The sequence below is a fragment of the Uloborus diversus genome, chromosome 4 (assembly GCF_026930045.1).
Source record: "Uloborus diversus isolate 005 chromosome 4, Udiv.v.3.1, whole genome shotgun sequence".
Classification (NCBI taxonomy): Eukaryota; Metazoa; Arthropoda; class Arachnida; order Araneae; family Uloboridae; genus Uloborus; species Uloborus diversus.
The window spans coordinates 75,338,471-75,362,010 of NC_072734.1; the positions used below are offsets into that span (position 1 = coordinate 75,338,471).

Sequence of the window (23,540 nt, forward strand, 5' to 3'; positions counted from 1 at the left end):
TGAGCCCACTTATCGGTTCAAAGTATCAGGCAACAGTGCAAATGTTCCTTGAGGACAGCCAATCACTGCTCTTTGTACACAACCCCTTTTTCCCTGGGTTAGCATTAAGTTATATTATTATAATTCCTTCCTGAAAAATGAGCTCGCATTCAAATAAAAATTTAAATAGCTGAGCAATTAACGACAATAACCCGAAAAATCAAAAGTTTAGTGAAAGCTACTCGAATATGCCGAGTAGAACCATAGCCAAAGAGCGTACGTAGCCTACGAGAATCTGCTGTAATGAGCAGTAGAGTCCCTGTAGTTTTCATTCAGCTTGCGTTTGACGAGCTCAACCGGTAGCTACCGTATAACCAATCAGGTGACAGCTAATGATCACGTGATTCAATCAACCAATCAACAGCTTAAAATTTTCCCAAGACCTATATTTATTACTAATTAGTACACATTTTCACGACGTATATATGAGGGGGAACACGATTTTTGTTTTTCCAGTTTTGTAAAACGTTTGACAGGTGAAACCGGAAGAAAATAATCTTGTTTTAGTGAATATTTTTTTAACATATCGAGTTTCAATTTACTTTTCTTGGGGGGGGGGGGGGGCTGCGTGCAGAGTAAACGCTCGGATGCTCTAGATTCTAACACCATTGCAAAGTACACGGTATGTAGAGTTTAAGTCTAGTTAAAGACTTATCAACCCGCCTGAGAGGATAAAATTCTGACTATGGGAATACTTCTTTCCCAGTACAACTAATTGAAAGCGAAAAAAAAAAAAAATTAAAATCTCAAAATAATTACTTGAATTGCATTGTAAGCATATTTGTAGTAAAAAGCACTATTTTATTGTTTTAATTTTTGTGGATATTTCTGTACTTCAGAGACAGACTGACCTAAGTCCAAAAATTGCAATTTTCTGTTTATCAGTACACTGTATATAAAACCATATTTTGTATTAAGCCATGTGCAAATGAAGCAAAAAAATTTTTTTACAAGTGTCAAAAGAGCGAGCAAATGATTTTGACATTTAAGATATACTCAAAGGCAATCCTAGGCCATTAAAAATATTTCTGCATATAGTTAAAACAGTAGAGTACTGTAATACAGTATTTCTCATTATCAATATTGTATCCAGGAGTGTGTGGGGACTATCTGTGACTCCAAACCTGAATGTCAACACACTCTTACAATTTTATTCAGAAACACATCTGTAAAATTGGTTTCGGGGATTCTTTGCACTCTGAAACAAGAGGCATGACAAAACTTAGTTGTATAAACTACCAAGGTAGTTCAGACTTGTCACCTTAAATAAGTTATTTAAAATGTTTCTGAGGAGGAGAGAATTCTCATTTGTGAAGTCTGATTTAGATAATTTAACAATTTTTATCAATTTCTATGAACTAATAAAACACTACAAAAATCTAGAAAAATAGCTTTATTACTGTAACACAATTTTTCACCGGTAATCAGCATACAAACATCAATAGTTGAAAATAACAAAAAGTGATATTATAGTAAGTACAATTTATATATCTTGTATTCAATTTACTTTTTGAACAGTAAATAAATCCCTATGGAAGTAACTTATTTTTAGACTTGAGAATAATATCAATATACATGAAATAATAAAACTTTAGAGATAGAGTGAATCAGTTAAACAAATAAAAATAAAATAAGGTTGACTTAAAAACTCATTTATTGCTAATTAATATATTTAAAAAGATTATTAACAAAAGCTGCAAATTATAAAGTACAATAGGATCTTAAAAACATAGCTTTAAAAAATGAATAAAAATAAAACAAGTTATATTTTTTAAAAATGTATCCTAACAAAGAAATTAAAAAAAAAAAAAAAACACTTATGGTATATGACGTCTCTGTTAACTCATTATTTCACTTCATTATACCATTTGAAACTTTAAAATACATAATAGATATTTTTCCTAAACTGACCCACACTGGAAACAAATTTCTATAAAAATTCATATTAAATTCTTAGCATAATATAATTCAAATCCAAAAAAAAAAAAAAAAAAACAGAAGAAAAGAAAAAGTGTTAAGTTAACTAAGTGCATTGCATATTTCTCATTCAAAAAAATGCACATTAAACATACTTGAGCATCTTACAGTGCTTTTAAAAAAGTTAAATTCACTAATATAAAATGAAAGTGACATTCAGTGAAAATCTTATTAATAAAATAAGCATCTTATACAAGTTCATAATGTATCTTAAATCATCTTTTCACAATACTCAATACAATTTGAAATACTTTTCCAAAACTTTTCATCCACGTGACCCGTTTTTTATAATTTCCTGAAAAAAAAAGAAAAAAAAATCATTCAGATTACAGAGCTGTTAAGTTTGACTGCTCTCTCTCTCTCTCTTTTACCATTACTCACTACCAACAATTAACAAGCAGTATTAGATACAATCTCCTCAAATTACAATAACTTATCCATGGAGTATAAACCAGAAGGAACAATTTTTAATTGGGACTCCTTGTATATGAAGATTTTTTACGACGCCACTTCTTAGAATGATCATGCACTGCAAATTGAGTTTGAGTAAGTTTAACCAGTGCCCATTGTATGTGCAGTGAATGCTTCATATCAAGCAGCAAGCCACAGAAAAAAAAATGCATGCCTAAAAAAACAACATTATAGAGTAGTTCTGAATATTTGCATATCTAGACACTGGGTGATACTGTTACACTTTGGTTGTGTTCAATGAGCGACCGGTTAGAATAATGAGGTCACCTCCAATGCTTTAGCATTAGCTGACTTTACTAGCTTTCATGTAATCAATTGACCGGTCGCTATTGGTTGAGCTCATCGAACATAAGCATTATTTTAAACGGTAAGCTACCAGTCGATCATCGAACACAACCTTTGAAGATACTTGGGAAATTAGTTCAGTTAGTGACTGTTTAGAGTGAATTAACCCACCTGAACACTCAAGCTATATTCCAGTTGCATGAGCAAATCCTCAGTCTATCATGAACAGAGCATGATGTCGAGTTCATAATTTTCTCATAATGAATAGATTAAACTCTACAGTACATTTTGCAACTAGTTTATATTTAAGCATATCTTAAAGGATGTAATATCTTGAAGAAATACATATTTACCGAAAATTTGTTTGGAACATTTGGTTATTAAACGGTATCACAGATCACAGGCAATCTTCATCAGAGAAAACATCTTTTTAAATCATTAAGAGAAATTAAAATAGAGACATCCCTCTCCCCCCTTCATAAAAATAAAATAAAGATCACTTAAATCACTTCATACAAAGTTAAGGGTTGATACAAAGTTTTGAACTGTCAGTCAGTAAGATAAGTGCAAAACTCGCTAAAAACTCACAGCTGTATTGTTTGATTTTGGACAGTGGCAGTAACTGTCTAGGTAAACATGATACAATAGGATTTGAGAGACTTAAAGAGAGGAAAAAAATTATGTGTCTCAAAATAGCAGGGTTCATTGATTTAAATCAGCTTGATTGAAATAGTGATCTTCAGTGAGTCAAGTGATTTTTTTTTAAAAAAGTCATTATTTTTTTTTGCCAACAGCGTCTGTTTTGGCGACTTATTCACCTGCGCTGGCAAAATGGATGGGGTTTTTTTTTTTCGGATTCTACGAAACCATAACAAAATTTTATTATTTTAAGACCAGCCCTAAAGCAGAATACTTTACGATGTTCTGCAATGTAAAATTATTTGACCAAAATTGTTCTGCAAGTACTTCAAGAATTATACGCGAAAAAACGTGACATTTGCACAAATTGGGTGCCAAAATTAAAAGTCGTTTCATATAGGTTTTTTTTTTTTTTTAACTGGACTGTTGCTATTTATTTCTGTGGGAATGAGATATTTCCGGAAACATCGCAGCTTTCAACCAAATGATTAATTAAAGAGCACTAAATTTGGAAAATTAGTTGATCATGAAAACTATAAAATTAAAAAAATTTAACTGGGTCTCAAATCTAAACCGATTAAGATTCTCCAAAACTAGTTTATACGCCTTCCAAAATGCATAGAAAGAGCAAAGATACAAAATTTTATAAAAATTCGAACCTAGGTGTCAAACCACATTTTTTTTTTTTGGTTAATTTTGCATGGTATGAAGGAACAATTAAAATAATGTAACTAAATAAAGAAATTACTGAAATAATAAATAAAATGAGTCGAGTTTGGGTTGCATATAATAAAACAATTCAAAACTTTTTAAATAATTTAAATATTTTCTGGATGCAAGGGGATTGAAATCTCAAACAACACACGCAATTTCCGGTGATGGACGCGTTTCAATGTCAACATGTTTTTAAAACGTACGTGTATGGCGGAAATTGCAGTGGATGAAGATCGATTGGGAAAATCCTACAAAAAACTTATTAAATTCAACATCGCGAGCTTTCCGCCAAATTATCGTTATTTGCGAGATATTATCGTTATTTTATCGTAATTTGTGAGAATTTTAGATTTTCTTCTAATTTTAAGAAATCTGCAGAATTCTATCTTGAGTTGGAAGATATTTGTAGAAAATCTGCAGTTTCTACAGATTTTCGGCACAGCGGTTTCTGCAGATTTTAGACACCGCGGTTTCTGCAGAAATTTCACTGAAATTTGCAGGATTTCTGCAGAAGATATATCAGTTTTCCTCTCACATTTGAACAGAATTGTTCTGCAGCTGAAGTATCTGTTCTGCGACGTACGTCGCAAATTTAGTAGTATTCTGCTTTGGGGAAGACCAGTATATAAGGTCATTTGTGTACTTCATAAATCCTCTATTTTTCATTGCAGAATTTAAAAATAGATAAAATTTTCATTGGAAAAGTTCAAAAACTGAAACTTTCACTATGATGATGTCCAAAATTTGTTACCTACTGGACAACTGTATGTCCAAAATCTGTTACCTACAGATTAATCATTAAATTTGCTATTTATTTTCTGCTGTCTTTTTATGTTTGTGTATGATATTCTAGGTGTACATGCTATGCAATAAAAGCAAAATTGATTTCAAATTCCAAAATTTTGAAAATGGCTCAAAAGTAACGTTTTTGTTCCCACCTTTTGAGAACTACCCATTAAGTGATTTTTTTTAACAAACTCATTAATTAAAATCAGTTGATTTTACTTTTATAAATTAATTTTGCCTTTTTAGAATGTATTGCTTTAAATTTAACTTCAACAGGTAAAACTACATAGATCCCCCCTTCTCTGTGTGTAACTGATTTTCACTGTATTGCTTTTACTCCAAAATTAGTTTAAAACAAAATAAAAATTTGGAGTTTTTCTTATACACCATGACTAATGTAGTTCAGAAAAGTAATTGTGCAACATATTATTTTACAATAAAAACGTACATGATAATGGAAACCTTGTCTTTAAGCAAGGAAATAAAACAAAATCACATCTAATCTAAGCATTATAACGTATTTATAAATCTTAAAGTATTATTGAATAGTTAGAGAACTTATTTTAATTTTAAAAGTAAGTTGAATGGATTCATGTATTGTATGAAATATATTGTATTGTATGCAATATATTATGTATATAAACATAAAGTAATTAATATATACAAATTTTGGAACCCCATTGTTAAAAAATCTGATTTAAATTAAAAAAATCCGACTTTTTTGATTTTTTTTAATAAAAAAAATCAAGAACCCTGCAAAATAGTAAAAACTAAAATTGTTTGAAGTTTTAAACACTTGACATTTCAACAAGTGAAAGGAAAATTTAATTTTAAAACCAATCATGCAAACAATGCTTTTCATTTCTAAACATTTGACGAGAACCAGATTGACAGTTTAACTTAACATTGTATATAAATGTGTTAATCATTGCAACCAATTTTTATTTCACAGGTATGCGAATGACAATACCATGATTTAATAGAGAGTATTGTTTCTCAGGTTAAATTCACATCACTAAATACTCCTTATTATAAATATAAGCATCGTTTCATCTCCTTTACAGTCAGGTGTTTTGACATATAACACTCAGAAATTAATAACACTACAATTAACACCTGTTAAAGTTAAGTAGATCAACCAGATTAGTACATTTTAATGTAGCACAAACACACAAGATGAACAAATATGTTCTGGTCACCAACACCATCTTGAAGAACTATTTTTTTAAAGCTGTGAGACAACAAGCAAACTTGCATGGAAAATTTAGAAATTGATGTGCCTCAGAAGAGTGCAATCATAGTTTAGTAGAATAAGGCAGGGGTGCCATCCTCCAAGAGCAAGGGCATCCCCCCCCCCCAAATAACACACAGATCTCCTCCCCAAAGGTGGGCATCACTGATTAAGGGGAGCTAATAACACACAGCTTTGATTTTGCTTCAAGACAAGGATTATTTTTGAATAGTGAAAATCTGTGTTTATGCCATCCAGAATATTTATAATGCTGTAGCCTAGTTTAGACAGACGTTCATAATTAGTTTATATGGGTGATTGAAGAGACTGAAATAAGCCTTAACAGAGTTGTGACTATAAACTAAATAACTAAAGCAATTACTCATATTTCACTGCTCTTTAACTGAAAATTCTATGTTGGGAACGGGGCATTTCTTTTTTAAGACATCATTGGATGTTTTCATAAAAAAAGGTGGTTAATTGATACTGCTCTGGGCAGTGCAAACTTAAGCCAACCCATTTTTATCATTTCTATTTTACAACTTATGTTACATTTTGATATAAGAAACATTAAAAGTTGCAGTTATGGCAGCTTGATTGTTATAGACAATATTAAAAATAGATGTAACAGGTAAAAAATTTCAACTTTAACAAATTTTAAGTAAAAATTGTACAAATAAGCAAAACTATATGTACATTTTTAAAACCTATTAAACAACTAACATCAATCCAAATCATGTAAATGGATCGAATCACGAAACGCATCAACATTTTGTTCAGAAAACACAACAGAAGAGTTACTTTCCCCTCCATCTGACAAAAGTGATACGGGTATGAGTTCAGTTCCAAAAGTTGAGCTATTAGCTAGTATGTCATCATGATATAAGCTATGGCTAGTTGAAGATTCATCATGGGAGAAATGACTTTTTAACACATGCTCTGGTGTGTGATCATTAAAAATGAGAGAAGACGCAAGCATTATGTCGGGGGTTTTTACAACCATACTTGAATGACTATGAGATAAATAATTTTTTGTATCATCACTCGTGTTTTCATTTAAATCTATGTTACTAGGTTCTGGTTCACATTTTTTAATATAATCACAATAATAATCAGTCCTTGCACAACCTCCTACATTTGTATGAATTAACGTTACCGACGGAAAATTCAAATTTGTAGGTTTAGCATTTTTAGCAGATGACTGTTCTTTTACATTGGCTTTAGATGATTTTGGCACAGCTTTGTAAGATAGGTCCAAGCATTGTATTGTATTGATTATGACGGGGCAAGAGTTTGTGTTAACCGATAAGGGAGCATCATTTTTCACCGATTGTTCAGATGCTTTCAACAACTCCAGCTTTAAATTTGAATCGGGATCATCTGTGATGCCTTCCTCTATTTCCAAAAACTGAAGAGATTTCCCAGAGTCCTGATTCACCACAGAAACAGGCATAGTCAACTCCAATTTCTCGGCTATATTTAATTCTTTACCATTGGCCATCACTTCCGGATGAAACTTCTGGAGGTGCTGTTTGAGGGTTGCTTTGCTGTTATACTTTTTGATACAGGATGGAGCTGGACAAGGATAAACAACTTTTAACACACTAGGACAATGTTTTTTCACATGAACATAAAGACTAGATTTAGCAGTAAATCTTGCATTGCAATTTTCATGAGGACATTCGAAAGGTTTGTCTCCCGAATGAATGACAATATGTCCTTTCAAATGTTCTGGTCTCATGAAAGATTTACCGCAACCAGGTTCAGTACAGACAAATTTACGTTCACCTGTATGCTTGCGCATATGTCTTGTCAGTTTACTGGCACTCATAAAACTCCACTTGCACCCCTCTGCTGGGCACGAGTAAGGACGATCACCAGTATGATGTCTGATATGTTGACGGAGCCTGCATATTTTATCATATACTTTGCCACAACCTTGAAATGGACATTTAAAATCATCCTCATTGTACTGATGTGTACGGTAATGAGATGCAATGCAATTTGCAGAATAATATTGCTTGCCACACAAAGAACATTTATAAGGTGCTTCAACATCTTCATGAACCCTGAGATGCAATTCTAATTTTCTACGATTTGCGAAGCTCATTTTGCAATTTTTTGACGGACAAGTGAGGGAATTTGGCCATTTGTGTCGCTTTTTGTGAGTCTTTAAATTGTAAACAGTAGTAAATTTTCTATTGCAACCTTCAAAATCACACTCATAATCTTTTGATCCAAAATGAGTTTCTACATGCCTTCTTAACCTGTATAGAGTAGTGAAGGCCCAATCGCACCCTTCGACTTCACATTTATATGGTCTGGCGCCATTATGATTGATCATATGTACCCTGAGTTTGCATTCTTTATCCAAGATCTGTCCACAATCTTCGATGGGACAAACCCATGTTTTCCCTCTCCTAGCTTTGTTGGTGACAGGTAAATTGGATATGAATTCTGCCAAATTAGCATGTTGGATATTCGATTCTAATTCTTCAGGGTCATCATTGTGTTCTGATTCAGTTTCCTCAGGAACAGAAACATGTTTGTCTTCTGAGAAATTAACAATGTTAGGCGATTCTGTCAATTCTTCAGTCAAATTCTCATCACTGATAGGTTCTTGAAACTCTAAATCTAGTGGTTGTTCATTACACCCAATATCTTCAGTATCAATATCGTATACCTTTTGCCCTTGACCTAAGGTCAATACTATTTGCATTTTCCGTGAAGTTTTATCTCTAGTAATAACTACTGTTCCAGAACTGGAACATGCCTGGGAATTTTCTTTGGCGTTTTGATCTTGATCTTCAGAAATGCTAACAATGGGTATGTCGTTAACGAACTCTGCATTTATGACATTTCCAATTTCTTGGCAAAATTCAGGATTATCTTGGTTCATATCAACAGTACTATCAATACCCTGTGCAGATGCGTCAATTTCTACTTCAAAATGTTGATCATCTTTGTGATTTATCAATGCATTGACTTCAGAAACATTTAAGAAATTTTTGTTGTTGCATTCCTTTAATAAATTAGGGTACTCAGATTTTGTGACAGTACCAAAAGAGCTATGATTAGCTTCACAGGGATCACTTAATATTTCCAAGCTGTCCAAAACATATTTTTCCGCTTCTGTATCAAAATGTTCTTGTAGACATAAAGTAGAATCAGGCGATCGTATATCACCACACTTCTCAAAATCATGTAAAGATATCCCTGTAATATTTTCAGCGCTACCATCACATAAACTGTTAGTTTCCATCGACTCAGAGAGAACATCTTTATTGCCATCTACTTGAAATGTATCAGGAAGCAGATCTTCCAGCCCAAAACTTTTTGCAATCGCCGATATGGTTTCCGTAACCGTTCTTTGCTGCTCCTCAAGAGATTCTGAAGCATGAGGTTTGTGTTCTATTACTTTAAACTCGGGAAGTAAATAGTTTTCTAGCTGTTCGTCGAGGTTTGGCACCGGAACTTCCATCGACGAAAAGGCGCATAGTTTGTCAGAAAAAGATGTTCCTGGAGAATTAATGAATTTAATATGCGAATCCGATTCGGTAATCGCATCCATCTCCAAAGATGTTCCATCCACAAGAGGGTCATCATTCGATGGTAAGCCGGCATCACAGATAAAACTGCACAGTATTTCTGATTGGAAGCCATCTTGAATCGAATTGTTAATGAACTCACTATTCTCACAGCTTAAATCACGCAAGACTAGTTGAGAATCACATGGATAATTGTGATCATCCAATTTGTTGATGTGTTCTAAATCTAACGTCTCACCACTAACGCAGCCATACTTATTCTGACCAAAATTTCCTTTCTCTGACATTGGAATCCCCGTTGTGTAAACGTGCGCGGGGTTCTCCATATTGTTTTCAAGACTTATATAAAAGAGTTGAGGCGAAGTTTCTGAAGCGGAAAAAAGAAAAGAAAAGAAAAGAAAACACTAAAAAAAGCAAAGAAAAAGTGAAAAAAAAAAGCACACTCTCACTTATCTAAGCGGTGATTCAATTATTTTAATTCAGAAAATGTAAAGATGAGGAATCGTAGAAAAAACAGATGAAATTAAAGAATTTTTCAGAAAAAAATTCCGTTTCTGTAAAAAAATGTAATGTAATAAAACTGTTCTGTAAAAGTAAATTGTAATTTTAATTCTAAGTGACATCTATCTCATCAAATTATCTAAGCTTTTCTCCTTTTTTTTTAATCACCTGACTTGTCATTCCTGCACCACCTCCAACCGCCTCTGCCTGTGGTAAATATCGTTACCATGGTAGCAGAGTGCGAGTCAGGTCAGGGTTGAACTATGTTTACTTCGAGTATCATCAGCGTTTACTGTAGCTTAATTGTTTGTGGGAAATGAATTAAGAAATAAACTTGTTAGAAAAATGGTTTCTCCTGTCATGAGTACTTAAAAATGTTGAATTTGGTTCGTTTTATCCTTTGTTGTTATCCTATAAACACGTGACTTTATGATTGCGCATTTCATTTCGGATGTTATTATTGTGCATCAATATTTTCCTCAATTGAAAAAAATCCTGAAATTCGTTCTTTCCTGATGGCGAATGGGCACGTTCGAGAACTACATCTGCAAGGACACCCCAGAACCCATCAAAGAGTTTCTAGACCACAGTATGTATAAAAAATTGTCATAAGCATTTGCATTTAATTATTCTTATTAATGTATTTTAAATGTCTTTTATGGTAAGGTCACTCGGAACTAAACGTGATAGCACAAAAACTTAATTGATTTTGCTTACTGTTTTTGAAAATATTAAAACGACCTAACAGCATTTAAAAAAGCCTATTGAAACTTTATGTTCAATTCAAAACGGCCTTTGCAACAGGAATTATGTAAGGGGTAGAAATCTTTCTGCCTTGCTTTCTCTTTTGTTAAAATTTTTGTTTTGCTTCCCAGCTAATATGACGACTTTTTCTTCTTCATCTCCCACAACAAGTTACAGGAATTATGTATGGTGTGGAATTCTTTCTGCCTTGCTCAGTGGCGGATGGGACAGCGTGAACTGGCCCCTTAAGACTTGCTCCTTAAAGATGAGATGCTATCCACGCCCTTGAGTTCTTTTTTTTTTTTCAGATGTAAAAAATTAGAGCAGATACATCTTCTAATTTTAGAAAGGAGTCACCATTGGTATTTGAGGACTCAAATTAGGAGAACTGCATTTACTAATACGGAGAAAAAGAATCAAAAATGCAAACACCTGCCTAGTAAAAAGTGTATCATGCTGATAATAGGGGGAACAGGGGCATTCCCCCGAAAATTTTCGAAATTATATCTTCAAAAACGTATTGTTAGCCTTTTCGATGAACTTAGGCAATGTTTGCAGAAGGGGGTATGTGGAGAATTTTCCCAAAGCTTTTTCAAAATTAGAGCTCTAAAACGTATGTGTAAGCTATGTTTAGAAACACTAGAGGGGGGGGGGGAGAGGGGTTTAGGAATTCTTTCAAGGCAAAATTGCTCGATTGAAGTTCCCAAAGCGCCTCTTTAAGTGGCAGTTGATGCTTTTGGGGGGATGGTGATTTTTTTTTAAGTGTAATAGTGGTGTAGATGATAGGGGGGGAAACTCCCCCAGAGAATTTTCAAAAGTATAGCTTCAAAAACGTATTGTAAGTTTTTTTAGATGATCTTGAGCATTGTTTGCAGGAGGGAGGTATTTGGAGAATTCCCCCAAAACTTTTTCAAAATCAGAGTTTTAAAACATACGTGTAATGTTTAGAAACATTAGGAGAAGGGAAAGAATTCAAGAATTCTTTCTGGGGGGGGTGGCAAAATTTCTCAATTGATGTTCCCAAAAAGCCAATTAAGCTGACAATTGACGCTCTTTGCGGGGGAGGGCGATGTTTTTTGAAATTGAATTTCCTCAACAAGTTTGGAACCAATAAATTGCCCTCTCCCCTCATCCCCAAGCCAGTATCTGAAGGTCTTATGTGCACTAACGATTGATGAGGAACTTTTCACGCGATAACGCGTCAAAAGAGAATATATAATTTTGATGAACATCTTTAAACTATCTTTGACAATGTTATTGAGAACAAAGATCCAGTGTCTCCCTCCTCCCTGGGAATTTTTTAAAATTAGTTGTCTTTGAACTGCAATCTAGATGATCACCGGGCTACAATCATGCAATAATTTGCTTTAGTGTTATGGGTTTTTGTTGATCATTTTGCAACGTTTGATATTTTTCATCGCAGTGTCATTGTTTTAACTTTAACTTATGGGCAGTATAAAATGTTTTTATTTTAATGTATGCACGTATTTTCTTGTATGTATATGTGCTTTACTTTCTGTAAGTGAAAAGGCAAAAAAAGGTCAACAATTTTCAATCTTTTTACGAACATTGTTCTGAAGTTAGATTTCAGTTTCGTATACCCCCTCCCCCCGGGCTGAAAACAACGTAGTTTGGATATAAGGCTTTATTTCATAAATTGTACACCTCTTTCAGATTCCAAGAATTTTCTTTGCCACCATATTTTATGCCATATTTTCTTCATTAATTTTGTAATCACTTGTAAAAATCACGAATTAACTTATACAGCTAGCAAATTATGTTAATGTAAATTCAACCTCCCTCCTCTCTCTGCTGAAAAAAAATGAATGAAAAACTCTCTTCCTTAATTGACAACTTTTATATTCAAAAAATAGTTATAACTAAGTTCAGCTAATATTTTTTCCTGTGACATCTCTTTGTAGAAGAAATGTAAAGAAGCAGTTTTCTTACGAGTCATATAATGAGGCAATTCATGATTCAGAAAGAAATTGTCTCATAAATTTATTCAACACTATTCATGATCAAGCTATTATGTCCACTGAGGGATGCTTTCAATAAATAAAAGACTTCAACAAGAAATTTGGATTTCTTTGCAATATTCCAGCATTAAAAACTTTGGAAGAGCATGGCTTAATAACTAATTGCAATAACTTGGCGTTGAAATTAGACGATGTGAATGGAACTGTTATACACAGAGTTAAAAGTTCTTGTAAATTTCATTCCAGAAACTTTAACTTCAACACTACACTTTAATATTTGTTTGCTTTCATTCTCAAAGTTTAAATTAATTAAAACGTATTTAAGATCAACGATGACTAATGCTTGTCTTAATGCTCTAGCACTAATATCGATTGAAAATGATTTATGTATTTCTTTAGATTTTTCAAACTTAATTGATCCATTTGCTGCTCAAAAAGCTAGAAAAGTTAATCTTCAGTAGATTTAAAAAAAAAAAATGTACATTGTAATTTATTTGTCTTTAGATTTTTCTTTTTTAAAAAATGACTGTTTGTTTTCGGCAAATTTTGTTGGGTCTGTTTCTTTTCTTCCTTTTTTTTTGAATTTACACAATATATAGCAATTTTGTAATGAAATCCTCATATATATTATAGCTGATGATCAAGTAATGCACGTGTTTCAACAATGAAACTCCCCCCACGGCATGATAATTTGATAATGTGTTTTGGTAATGTTTAATATGCAGGGAAATGCTTTATCGTGACAAGGCTGAACTCAATTTGGTAACTTAAATTGTTTTACTGCGGTAAAACTGTGTCATTTCAAGGGAATGAAGAATCAAAAAAGCGATCAACTACGAACGCTATCTACTGTGCTGTTAATCCACTAGAGTTAGGGTTAAAATTTCAACTATTAAAATATCTCCAAACAGGCAGTTGCTTCATTAAAATATAGAAGAAGAGAAACAATTTTCACTCGTCACACCTTGACAGGCGACTTTCTAGTGTCTAAATAAATGTCAATTTTTATGTGCTGGGGTTGATGCAGGTTGTAGTGTGTGATAATGAGGTGTGTTATGTTTTAAGAGAGAATAAATGAGTAAAAAAATGATTATTTATCGACTATTAAAACAAATTTCGCGCAGAGCCACTAAAACTCGAAGCACGCCCCTGAAGCTGATTGGTAGATACAAAATACTGGATAGAAGGTAGCTACTGTACTTACTATGCAGTTTATGCTGATGTGTGTATATATTTTTTTAAATGTTTAGTTGTATATAATAAAATTAAATATTACAGTACAAACAAAATGTTTTGCTTTTCCAGATTTTTCAGTTCTTCCATTCCTGCATTTTCAAAAGCGGAGCTATTAGGGCAATTCCTTTCTTATGCAGTCAATGTTGTTCCTAACTTTTTCTTTAAAGTATGTCCTCGATGGATTATGAGCTGGTTTCATTGGAGTCCAACATCAACGCAAGCATTGGAAATAGTAGAGGAACAAGTTTTCTCAAGTATTTAATTTTATTACTTTTTCGACTTATTGCATTTTAGAATGATGTAGTTTTTTTTTTTTGCAATTGTCATTTAACTCAACTGAAGGTTATTAAAAAAGAATTTTAATGACATGGGTGAAAAGCACATTTATTGTTTTGGATTATCAAAAATATTACTGTAACAGAGGCATAAGGCTTTAATTTTTTTAATGCCAGTGTACTTATTGAAAAATTATATACATGTTTTGTTTTCACTTAATAATCTGAGTTGACTTTTACTCAATAGGAATTCAACTAAGCATTATGGGCATTGCTAACCAAAAACAAGGCTTACAACTATTTTAGCTACATTAAAATTCTTGTTTTCATTTTTAAGAATTTATTTTTTTTTTTTTACTTAATTTTTGTTTGCACTAACATCTTATCTTCCATTCCATTTTAGATTTGAAACGTCCTTACTCCTCAAAACATATTAATATTGGAAAATGCTGTGGTCCAGAGGACAATTACGTGTGGACGATTTGTATGAATACTAATGCGGATGGGATTCCATTGGTGTTGCTGCATGGATTTGCTGGTGGTGTTGGACTGTGGCTGATGAATTTAGACAGCTTGTCTGCCTCTCGACCAATATATGCAATTGATTTGCTCGGTTTTGGACAGAGTTCAAGACCAGATTTTAGCAGCGATGCGTTAGAAGCTGAGATGCAGTTTTTCATTTGTAAGTACATCTTGAGCACACAAATTATCTGTCATATATAGTAATTATTATGACATTTATCAAAAAGAAAATCTTACTAATCTTTCTAAATGAAAAAAATTATCTTCATGGAATGTATATTCGGTAATTTATATTAAGTAATTGAATGGGTCTCTAGAAGACGCATATGTTACCCTTGATCTTCATTTATATTTAATCCTTTCTATCCTAAAAGAAAGGCATATGTTAAAAACTAAAAATAAATTTTTTAATTTGTAATTTTGTGCAAAATTTCAAGGCTGTAGGTACTATGGGGTCTCCTGGACGCAGGTCCACCACAAACTTCCTTCCAGAATTTCTTTGAAACCTTACTTTTATTTTTTATATAGAGAAAACCTGCCCACTCTTATTGAAAGACCCTTTATATTTGTGTTGTTTGTTTGCCAGATGAAGGTACTTGACTCTGCCTTTGTCATGTGGTATCCGAAGACTCTATTTCATTGTTTTTAGAAGAAGGCTTTTTGGCCATCACATTGTGCTGAATAAGCAGCAGTTTTTAAAATTTGAAATGTCTTTAACTAGCAGAAAAAGTGCAACAAAAGTAGCAGCAAACTAAGTGCAAGTGACACAAAAGTCCTTAAGATTTTTTCACGCAGTTAAATGTTTGGGTGTGTCCACCGATTACCCCCCCCCTCCCCCTTTTTAAAATGAACTTGGCGTTTGAAAAGATAGACCAAAGATCCATTTCCTTGTATAGGCATTTGCTACTTTAATTAAAGTTTGAAAACTTTAGGAATTTTATGATACAAATTAAACTGCCTCAATTTATTGTATTTATATCTCCATAAAATTCATCCATTCTTTGTTGAGGTTTTACTGAAAAAAAACAGTATACCATTTTTTCTCTTTTTATATCATTATTCTACATTTTGAATTGTTTTTTTTAAAAGTTCGACTGATTCTCACAAAAATATGGATGGTCCTGGCATAAATAGTGACAAAGTAAAAGGTTTCCTATTTTGGTTAATTTAATATGCTATATTGATGTTTAAATTCTATGATTTCCATTCTAACCACAAAAGAAAATAAGTTAGAATAGTAGATATATATCATTAAAATTCTGCAGAAGTTGTTTTCCTAGTGCAGAACAAGGTACCCCGAGCATAGGGCATGTTAGTCACCTTAACAAGGTTCTAGTAAAAAGATAATCTTATAAGAGGTAATGAATTGAACATATTCAAAAAAAGAAAAAAAAAAGGCTGGGATAAAGTAAAGACGTATATTTGATGTAACATATGGTAGAAAATGGAGCAGCTCATTTAATGTTTTGATGAGGCAAAAATAGGAAGTAGAAAAGCGAACCAATGTGCCTTGTTTACTGCAAAAAGCTGTAAAACTGATGAAAAAGTAGAAAATCTATTTAATTTTTAAAAGTACTTTTAAAATTTCAGTTACACTAATTCTGCACTCCTATGCATAATACTTAATTTTTTCATGTATTTTTTTTACAATAGCATTCAGTGCTCAAAAATTCCTGTTTTACTTTTATTCTTAATTGATAATTATTATTTTTAAATTGCATCTTTTTTTTCTATTGATGAGATTTTACTATTTTTCACAAAACTTTTCAGTTCTCGATTTTCTCCCTTAAGGCTCTTCCATACCATCCATCTTGGTTTGAAACGCTAATGCTTTCTCTACGGAAAAATCTGCTACCAATCCCAAGCATAACATGAGAAATTATTGTAATATTTTCATGCGGTTTGTTTTAAACAATGGCTATGACACAGAACTAGCGATGGGCTTTTTTGGTTTTTCTGTGGTGATTTCGAAACATTTTTTAAATAACATTTTAAAACTTTAAATGACTATTTTCACAAGTTTTAAAAATGATATGGAAAAACTGAAGAAGGGGCACAGGAGATAGAACATTTCTCTTTAAAAACATATTTTAAGTTTGTTTCTGAGACAATTTGTTCGTTTAATATTCTTCGCGTAATAATGCCCTGTTTTCAAAAAACTGTGAAAAACTCAAAATCACGCCTTCCATCAGACCCCACCCATTTCGTCCCTCTTTGAAGGACTCTCTTCTCCCCTCCACTTCAAGTGATAGGACAGGCAATAAATTACTGGATCTCTTAATGACCCTTCATCCTTTGTCGCAGGGCCGGATTTAAGGGAGGGCAGGCGGTGCTACTGCCCCTGGGCCGTCACAACATAGGGGCCCCCACAATATAATTTTTACAAAATATCCTAACTTTCACGGGTCAAAAAATCGAAAATATCGGATATTTACATATATATTAAAATATTCGGATGTATATCAAAGTATCTGCTTTTTTCGAAAAAATGTTGATATTTTCAAATCCTGATTAGGGGCCTCCACTCCTTCGTTGCCACGGGGCCTCCACACTTCCTAATCCGACCCTGCTTTGTCATTTTGCGGTTTCTATTCTTACCAAACAAGTTCTTTTGGAGGTCAAAAATGCTGTCTAAAATGTAAACACTCCTAAGAAATGCGAATTGAGATAAGAGAAAGCTTTGATTTGGGAGACCAGAAAGTAATGTGGTTGTATTTTTTTGAAGTTTCTATTAGTTTGAAATCTTTAATATAATGACAAATTAATGAAAAAATTAGATATTTTATGTATTTTGGATGAAAAAAAAGCAGATCTGATCATTTTAGGCTTGCAACATAGTCTCTGCAACATCTTGAACTTTATCCGACTTCTTTTACTACATCGAACCAAACGCACATTTAAAATTTTTTTTTTCTTTTTCAAATTCTATTTGATAACTTTTCGAAGTTATTTCGTAAACTTTCATTTATTTATTTATTTTTTAATACTTTCTTAAAATTAGTATTGAAAATGCTAACACATAACATTTAATACATGTTTTTTATGATAGTCATAGGTTTCAGATTACATGCTCAATTATATGATTTTAAAGACATTTTTAACCTGGTTCAAAGTTATCCTGATGGAAAGAGTACCTTGAGCCATATGAAATAAATTATTTCAATAAAAGTAGTGCTACTTTACACCAGAAGAATAAAATTGTTAAAATATAAAGGAGCCAATGATTTAAATGAATTTATTTAAAATGGTGGTTTTAATCCTGAACGATTTTCTTTTTACATTACTTTACTTCACTTTCTTTTTTTTTTTTACTTTAGTTCCCTTTTTTTACTTTCAATTTTTTTTTTTTTGTTTTGTTTTTGCTTTTTGTTTTAAATTTAAAATATTTTGAAACAAGTCATTATATGGTCTGTCAATTCTGCTATGCACCAGAAGTCATCCCTCCCCAGACAAAATACTTCATAACAATTATAATTTGCATGCTAAAAATATATTTTATTTACAGACTTAGGTTTTCAACTGTAGGGTCAGGTGGGGAAATTATGGGTCAAAAAACCATACCATCTTTTTCTAAAGTATAAATGATAAAATTATTTGATTTGACATGGAGTAAGCTTAAATAATTTAGAAACTAGTCAAATAATCCCTTTACCTAAAATTGCATTATTATTTTATTTAAATTATTGAGTGACCAAGAATTACCCCGAATTTGGAAAATTACTATTCATACATGGGTAAATATGGATCACCCTCTTTTTTTTTTTTTTAATGATATATGCTTCAAAAGTAATTGAGTATTCTGAATTAGTATTTATTAGCCCACACAGAGATTTTTTTAATGATGAAAAGTGTCAAAACAACTCATTATAATTCAAATAGTTTGATGTTTCTCTTACTAGTTGAATACAATTAGTTTTTGCTCTGTGCTCTAAGCACACTATTCCGGCAAGAAATTTCTTTAATATTTGTATGCTACTTTCATCATGTTACTATCAACTACAAAGTCTTTTTTTTTTTTATTATTATTATTTCAGTTAACTTGGAAGTTCTCATACTTTTCCAATCAGTGGCACCCTTTGAAGAATCAGAATTTTCTCACGGCACCCTAGTCTCTCCCTAGTTTTAAAAATAAATGCAAAGTTTCAAATAAGTGCCCATTTAACGCTACTCTAAAGTTCAATACCTAATGTATTTATTGCTCATGGTTCAATTGCTCCGGCTTTTACATATTCATCACATGGCTCATAAAATTAAGAAAAAAATTAAAACCAAGGGAAATTTTAGGTTTCAACTATGTCTTTCAGCAGTTTTAGCAAAGAAAAACAATTTGGCCTCATTAGGAACATGGGCCCTAACAAGGAAAAATCTGGGCAAGGATTACTTCACACAGAAAAAGCCAAAAAGTACTATCAAACTAAAAGAAATTGAAAGTGTCTTTAATATCAACACATATTAAACTACATTTCCTAACCTCAAAAACATTACCAAATTCCAATGTTTACTTCCTTGGAAAAGAGATAAGATCAATCGTTATGTTCGGGTCAACTGACAATTCGTTATCTTCGTCATTTAAGCATACGATTCGTGAATATATGTGCAGCATATGGAGCACATGATCATATCCCACCTCAATGCTCCCATGCCATATCATACGACATTTCTCTTTGTGAATTCGACAACTACAAGGGCGCCCATATGCAAACATTTAAGGTTGACTCAAAAGTTTCCCTATGCTTTAGCAGAATATTTTGACCATGGAAACCGATTTCAATTCAGATTAAAGACATTAAAAATTTGATATTTTTAATAACTTATTCATTAATGGCTGGAAAAGAAATTTTTATACATTTTTACAAAGAAAAAACACTAAAAGCAAGGGAGTTCTCATTTCTAATGAGGGGGGGGGGGGCTCAAGCCCCACCTTGCACCCCTATATAGGCGCCCTTTGACAACTGCATAAATTAGGCTACAAGTAAAATCAACGACTTTTTCATACTAGTAACCTACAGTGAATCATGTAGACGCAAAACCCCCAGTAAAAGAAGATCATGTAGTTTTTACTTCACTCTTCAGTAGAGATGAAAACAGTCCGAAAAAACCGTAAAATTTCGGGGGAAAATGGAAAAAAACGTTTTTTTCGAAGGGGTTTATTTACAATTCGGGAAAATTGAAAAATTGAATTTTTTCGACTTTTTATGAAGTTTTAACTATAGTGCCTAGAAAGAGTAGTGTACCGATCGGCGGGGAAAAAGTGAGGTCAGATCTGAGGAAAATCCAGGTGGCGCTGCACTCGAGTAGTACGTTATGCTCCTCAATCAGACTCGTTTTAAATCAGCGATTTCATGCTGATTTCGCAGTTTAAAAGCCCCGTTTTTCGGATTAAACTTATTTCTGCGCAAAAGACAAATTCTGTAATAAGTGCTAATTGTTACATGGTTGTTCGTTTATTTTTTGAAGCATATAAAATTACCTTATTACCTTATTATAAAACTACCTTACTTCAATGAAAGTAGTACACTATAAGGGCCCATTCGTTAAATACGTAAGGGTCCCGAGGAGGAGGGGGGTTGGAAAAGCCTCTACGTACCTTACTTGGGGGGGGGGGGGGGAGGGTCAAACTCATTCTTACATAATATTTTCCAAGTCGATATTTCACATTAGAAATTGCGCGGTCAAATGATTTGGCAGAGATTATGTTCCATTTGCGTCTGGAAGGTAAGAAACGTGTTAGGACAAGATGTTTTTTTATTTGTTTTACAAAGAATTTATAGTGTAAAATATAATAAAGGAGTCGCATTGCGTACGGCATGTTTTATTTGTAATTAATATTCCATCAAAAAAAAAAAGTCGAAAAAACATTCAGTTTAGATTCTTTTCAGTAACTATTTCTTTACGCAAAAGGTTTAATTTAATAATGTGAATTTAATAACGATTCCAGTGATGTAACGATTCAAGATTTGTTATTTTATCATTTTGAAAACGAAATGGAGTCTTACATAAGAATGGGGGGGGGGGGATTCTTACGTACCCTTACATGGGGGAGGGGGGTCAAAAATTGCCAAAACCATCCTTACGTAATTAATGAATGGCCCCTAAGTATTCAATAACAGCGCGTCTCTTATTCTCTACTAATAATAAAGCTGAGTCTCTCTGTCTGGATTTTTGTCTGGATTTATGTCCGGAATTCTGTCTGGATCCCTGCGACGCGCACAGCGCCTATACCGTTCGGCTGATTTTCATGAAATTTAGTACAAAGTTAGTTTGGTTAGTTTGTAGCATGGGGGTGTGCACCTCGAAGCGATTTTTCAAAAATTCGATTTTGTTCTTTTTTTATTTTTAAATTTTAAAAACAGTTTCCGAAGCAGAATTATCATAAGATGGACGAGTAAATTACGAAATTATCCTGACGTGGAATCGTAACATGGGAAGAGCGAATGAACATTGCCAATTGGCGAGAAATTCATCATCCATTATTTGTAAATATACAGGCTAATCAAATGACCTTTTAATTTTTTCCTTCGGGCAAAGTCGTGCGGGTACCGCTAGTTACAAAATAAAACTGCATCTAAATTCTTGAAGCTAATTAAAATTATCAGGGCTTCTCAGTCTGAGTCGAAGAGTCGGAGTCGCTTGAAAACCTACCGACTCCGACCTGTTTTTTTTTTTTTTTTTTTTAATTTTCAAGGACTTTCCTTACATTAAAAAAATAATTGGGCCACTTGCTCCGATCACATATATAACTACATACTAATTTGCAAATAACTGCAATTGGCAAACAGCTGGCTTGATTATTTGTTGAATTTTCGGTAATACTCATCAACGTCAAACTGCTAGTTTGCTTATTTTTACAGCGTTCTTTAGAACTTGTCAGCAAACGGTTTTGTTGTCGATAATTCTCGAAATAGAAGTAGTTTTTGAATCTGACGCTATCACTGTCAAAAAAAAGTATTTATGTATCTTTATCTTTTATCTCATATGTAAAATAACGAAAGAAATGTATCCTTAAAAACTAAAAACAAATGGGGAACCTCCTCGTCCCTCTCCTTTGTCTAACATTGCTTATGATATCTTTAAAATGTTCTTATAAAAGGAAGCGCAGCTTCTGAATCTCAATAACCTTAATTAGGAAACAACATGACAGTGTTACAATTAAAAAATCTAAATAAGTAGCGATCAAAAGAACATTGTGATACATGTTTTGGGCGCAAAAAATATTTTCCCGTTGTCGATATATGAGATTTTAAAGCCTATGGGAATTTTAAGAAAAGCGAGTCTCGTTGTTCCAAATTTAGCGAGTTTCGATGGGGACAGACATCTTTCTCACGCTCTGTAGATATGGATGTCCTGCCACATGCAGAGGAGGAAATCGTCTGTGAGAAATTGGTACCTTCAATCTCTCGCCAAGTGTTTAAATTTGCCACTTTTCTTAAAATTTTGGGAGACTTAAATACCTTTTATCTCGATAACGAGGGACGCGATAACAATAATAATTATTAATTTTGTACAGGATTTTAAAAAGCTGAAATTCAAGAAAAAAAACTTTTATTTAAAATATAACTTACGTGCTCGTGAATTCCGTTTGTCCGAAAGTCTTATGGTCGGTCACTTACAGTTACATGAATGGGGCTTGAGTCTCCCAAGTGGCATTAAAAACAACAACAAACGGCGCCCTAAGCCATCTCGATTGATAATAAATTTGCCTTAAAATATAAGTATCAAACTTTCAGAGTCAATTGGGTAAAATTTTGTTTTGAAAGCATCCTTGTCTTTGTGTCTACAAATCGATAGACAACTAATGTATTACCCTTCAGTTATTTCTTCTCATCTTTAAAAAAGCGATTTTTTTTTCTTTTCGACTGACGATTTTTATTTATCTGTTTAAGCCTCGTGATAATAAACTGCACAACAATTTTTTGCGTTAATTCATTTTGATGTTGTAAACAATCAACTTTTGGGATTTTTGCTGGATTGATGAAACTAATCATATCCAAAATGCCATCACAATGTAATTCATTGATGCTGAAACAATGAGTAAATTCCATTGCAACTTTTACGATTGGATGCAGCAACGCAAGCATCAATTGCTAATTTTTGCTTTGCTGTTAACTGTAAAGGTTTCAAAAGTTTCGCCTTATTCTTAATTTCCTTAACTTTTAATTTGTTTGATAAATCCATTGATTTTTTCTTCAGACGGTAAGTTACTTGATGCATATTTTTAATTTTTTTCGCAACCATACTTCTTTGTAAATTTGCTATATTTCTTTTGTTTTTCAGAGCTCTCTGTGTCAACAACTATTTACGTTTCTTTTTACAAAAATTACAACTTAAATTTTCACTCAATACAAAACCTTGACATTTACAATGTCTTAAAGATAAACCATCAGCAAAATATTCAGTTCGTTTCATTACAGGCAACACAAATTTGAATTCCTCTGATGTACCCATCCCATTGCACACGATTCTAGCGTCAACGTCAATAAAAAGTTTTCTGACATCCGATACTGATTTAAGAATAGGATAATCTACTTGTACACCTTTGACTAAAATAGCAGCATTGATTTGTAAATTTTCTTCTACTTCAATAATGATCTTT

At 32.8% G+C, this 23,540-nt stretch overlaps 2 protein-coding genes across 2 annotated transcripts in view; one reads left to right on the plus strand and one right to left on the minus strand.

Annotated features, from left to right (window-relative positions):
• Positions 1 to 2,281: 2,281 nt before the first annotated feature.
• Positions 2,282 to 10,420, minus strand: LOC129220641 (gastrula zinc finger protein XlCGF48.2-like). Its single transcript, XM_054855069.1, has 4 exons — positions 10,360 to 10,420; positions 9,203 to 10,057; positions 7,299 to 9,103; positions 2,282 to 2,311 (listed from the first exon to the last, which is right to left on the minus strand). Exons 1-4 carry the CDS (start codon positions 10,418 to 10,420, stop codon positions 2,282 to 2,284), a joined length of 2,751 nt encoding a protein of 916 aa, XP_054711044.1.
• A 23-nt stretch (positions 10,421 to 10,443) lies between these two features.
• The window catches only part of LOC129220082 ((Lyso)-N-acylphosphatidylethanolamine lipase-like), a 32,010-nt gene continuing 18,913 nt past the window's right edge, over positions 10,444 to 23,540 (plus strand). Inside the window, 3 exon segments of the mRNA XM_054854420.1 lie at positions 10,444 to 10,780; positions 14,220 to 14,404; positions 14,829 to 15,107. Of these exon segments, the coding sequence (XP_054710395.1) occupies positions 10,707 to 10,780; positions 14,220 to 14,404; positions 14,829 to 15,107 (538 nt within the window). The 5' untranslated portion in view covers positions 10,444 to 10,706.

Coding starts and splice junctions, on each gene's coding strand:
- LOC129220641 (XM_054855069.1), bottom strand. CDS start 10,420: ATGGTAACGATATTTACCACAGGCAGAGGCGGTTGGAGGTGGTGCAGG. Junction 10,058..10,359: donor GTGCAGGAATGACAAGTCAG/GTGATTAAAAAA, acceptor TTTCCGCTTCAG/AAACTTCGCCTCAACTCTTT. Junction 2,312..7,298: donor CAAATTTGAATTTTCCGTCG/GTAACGTTAATT, acceptor TTTTTTTTTCAG/GAAATTATAAAAAACGGGTC.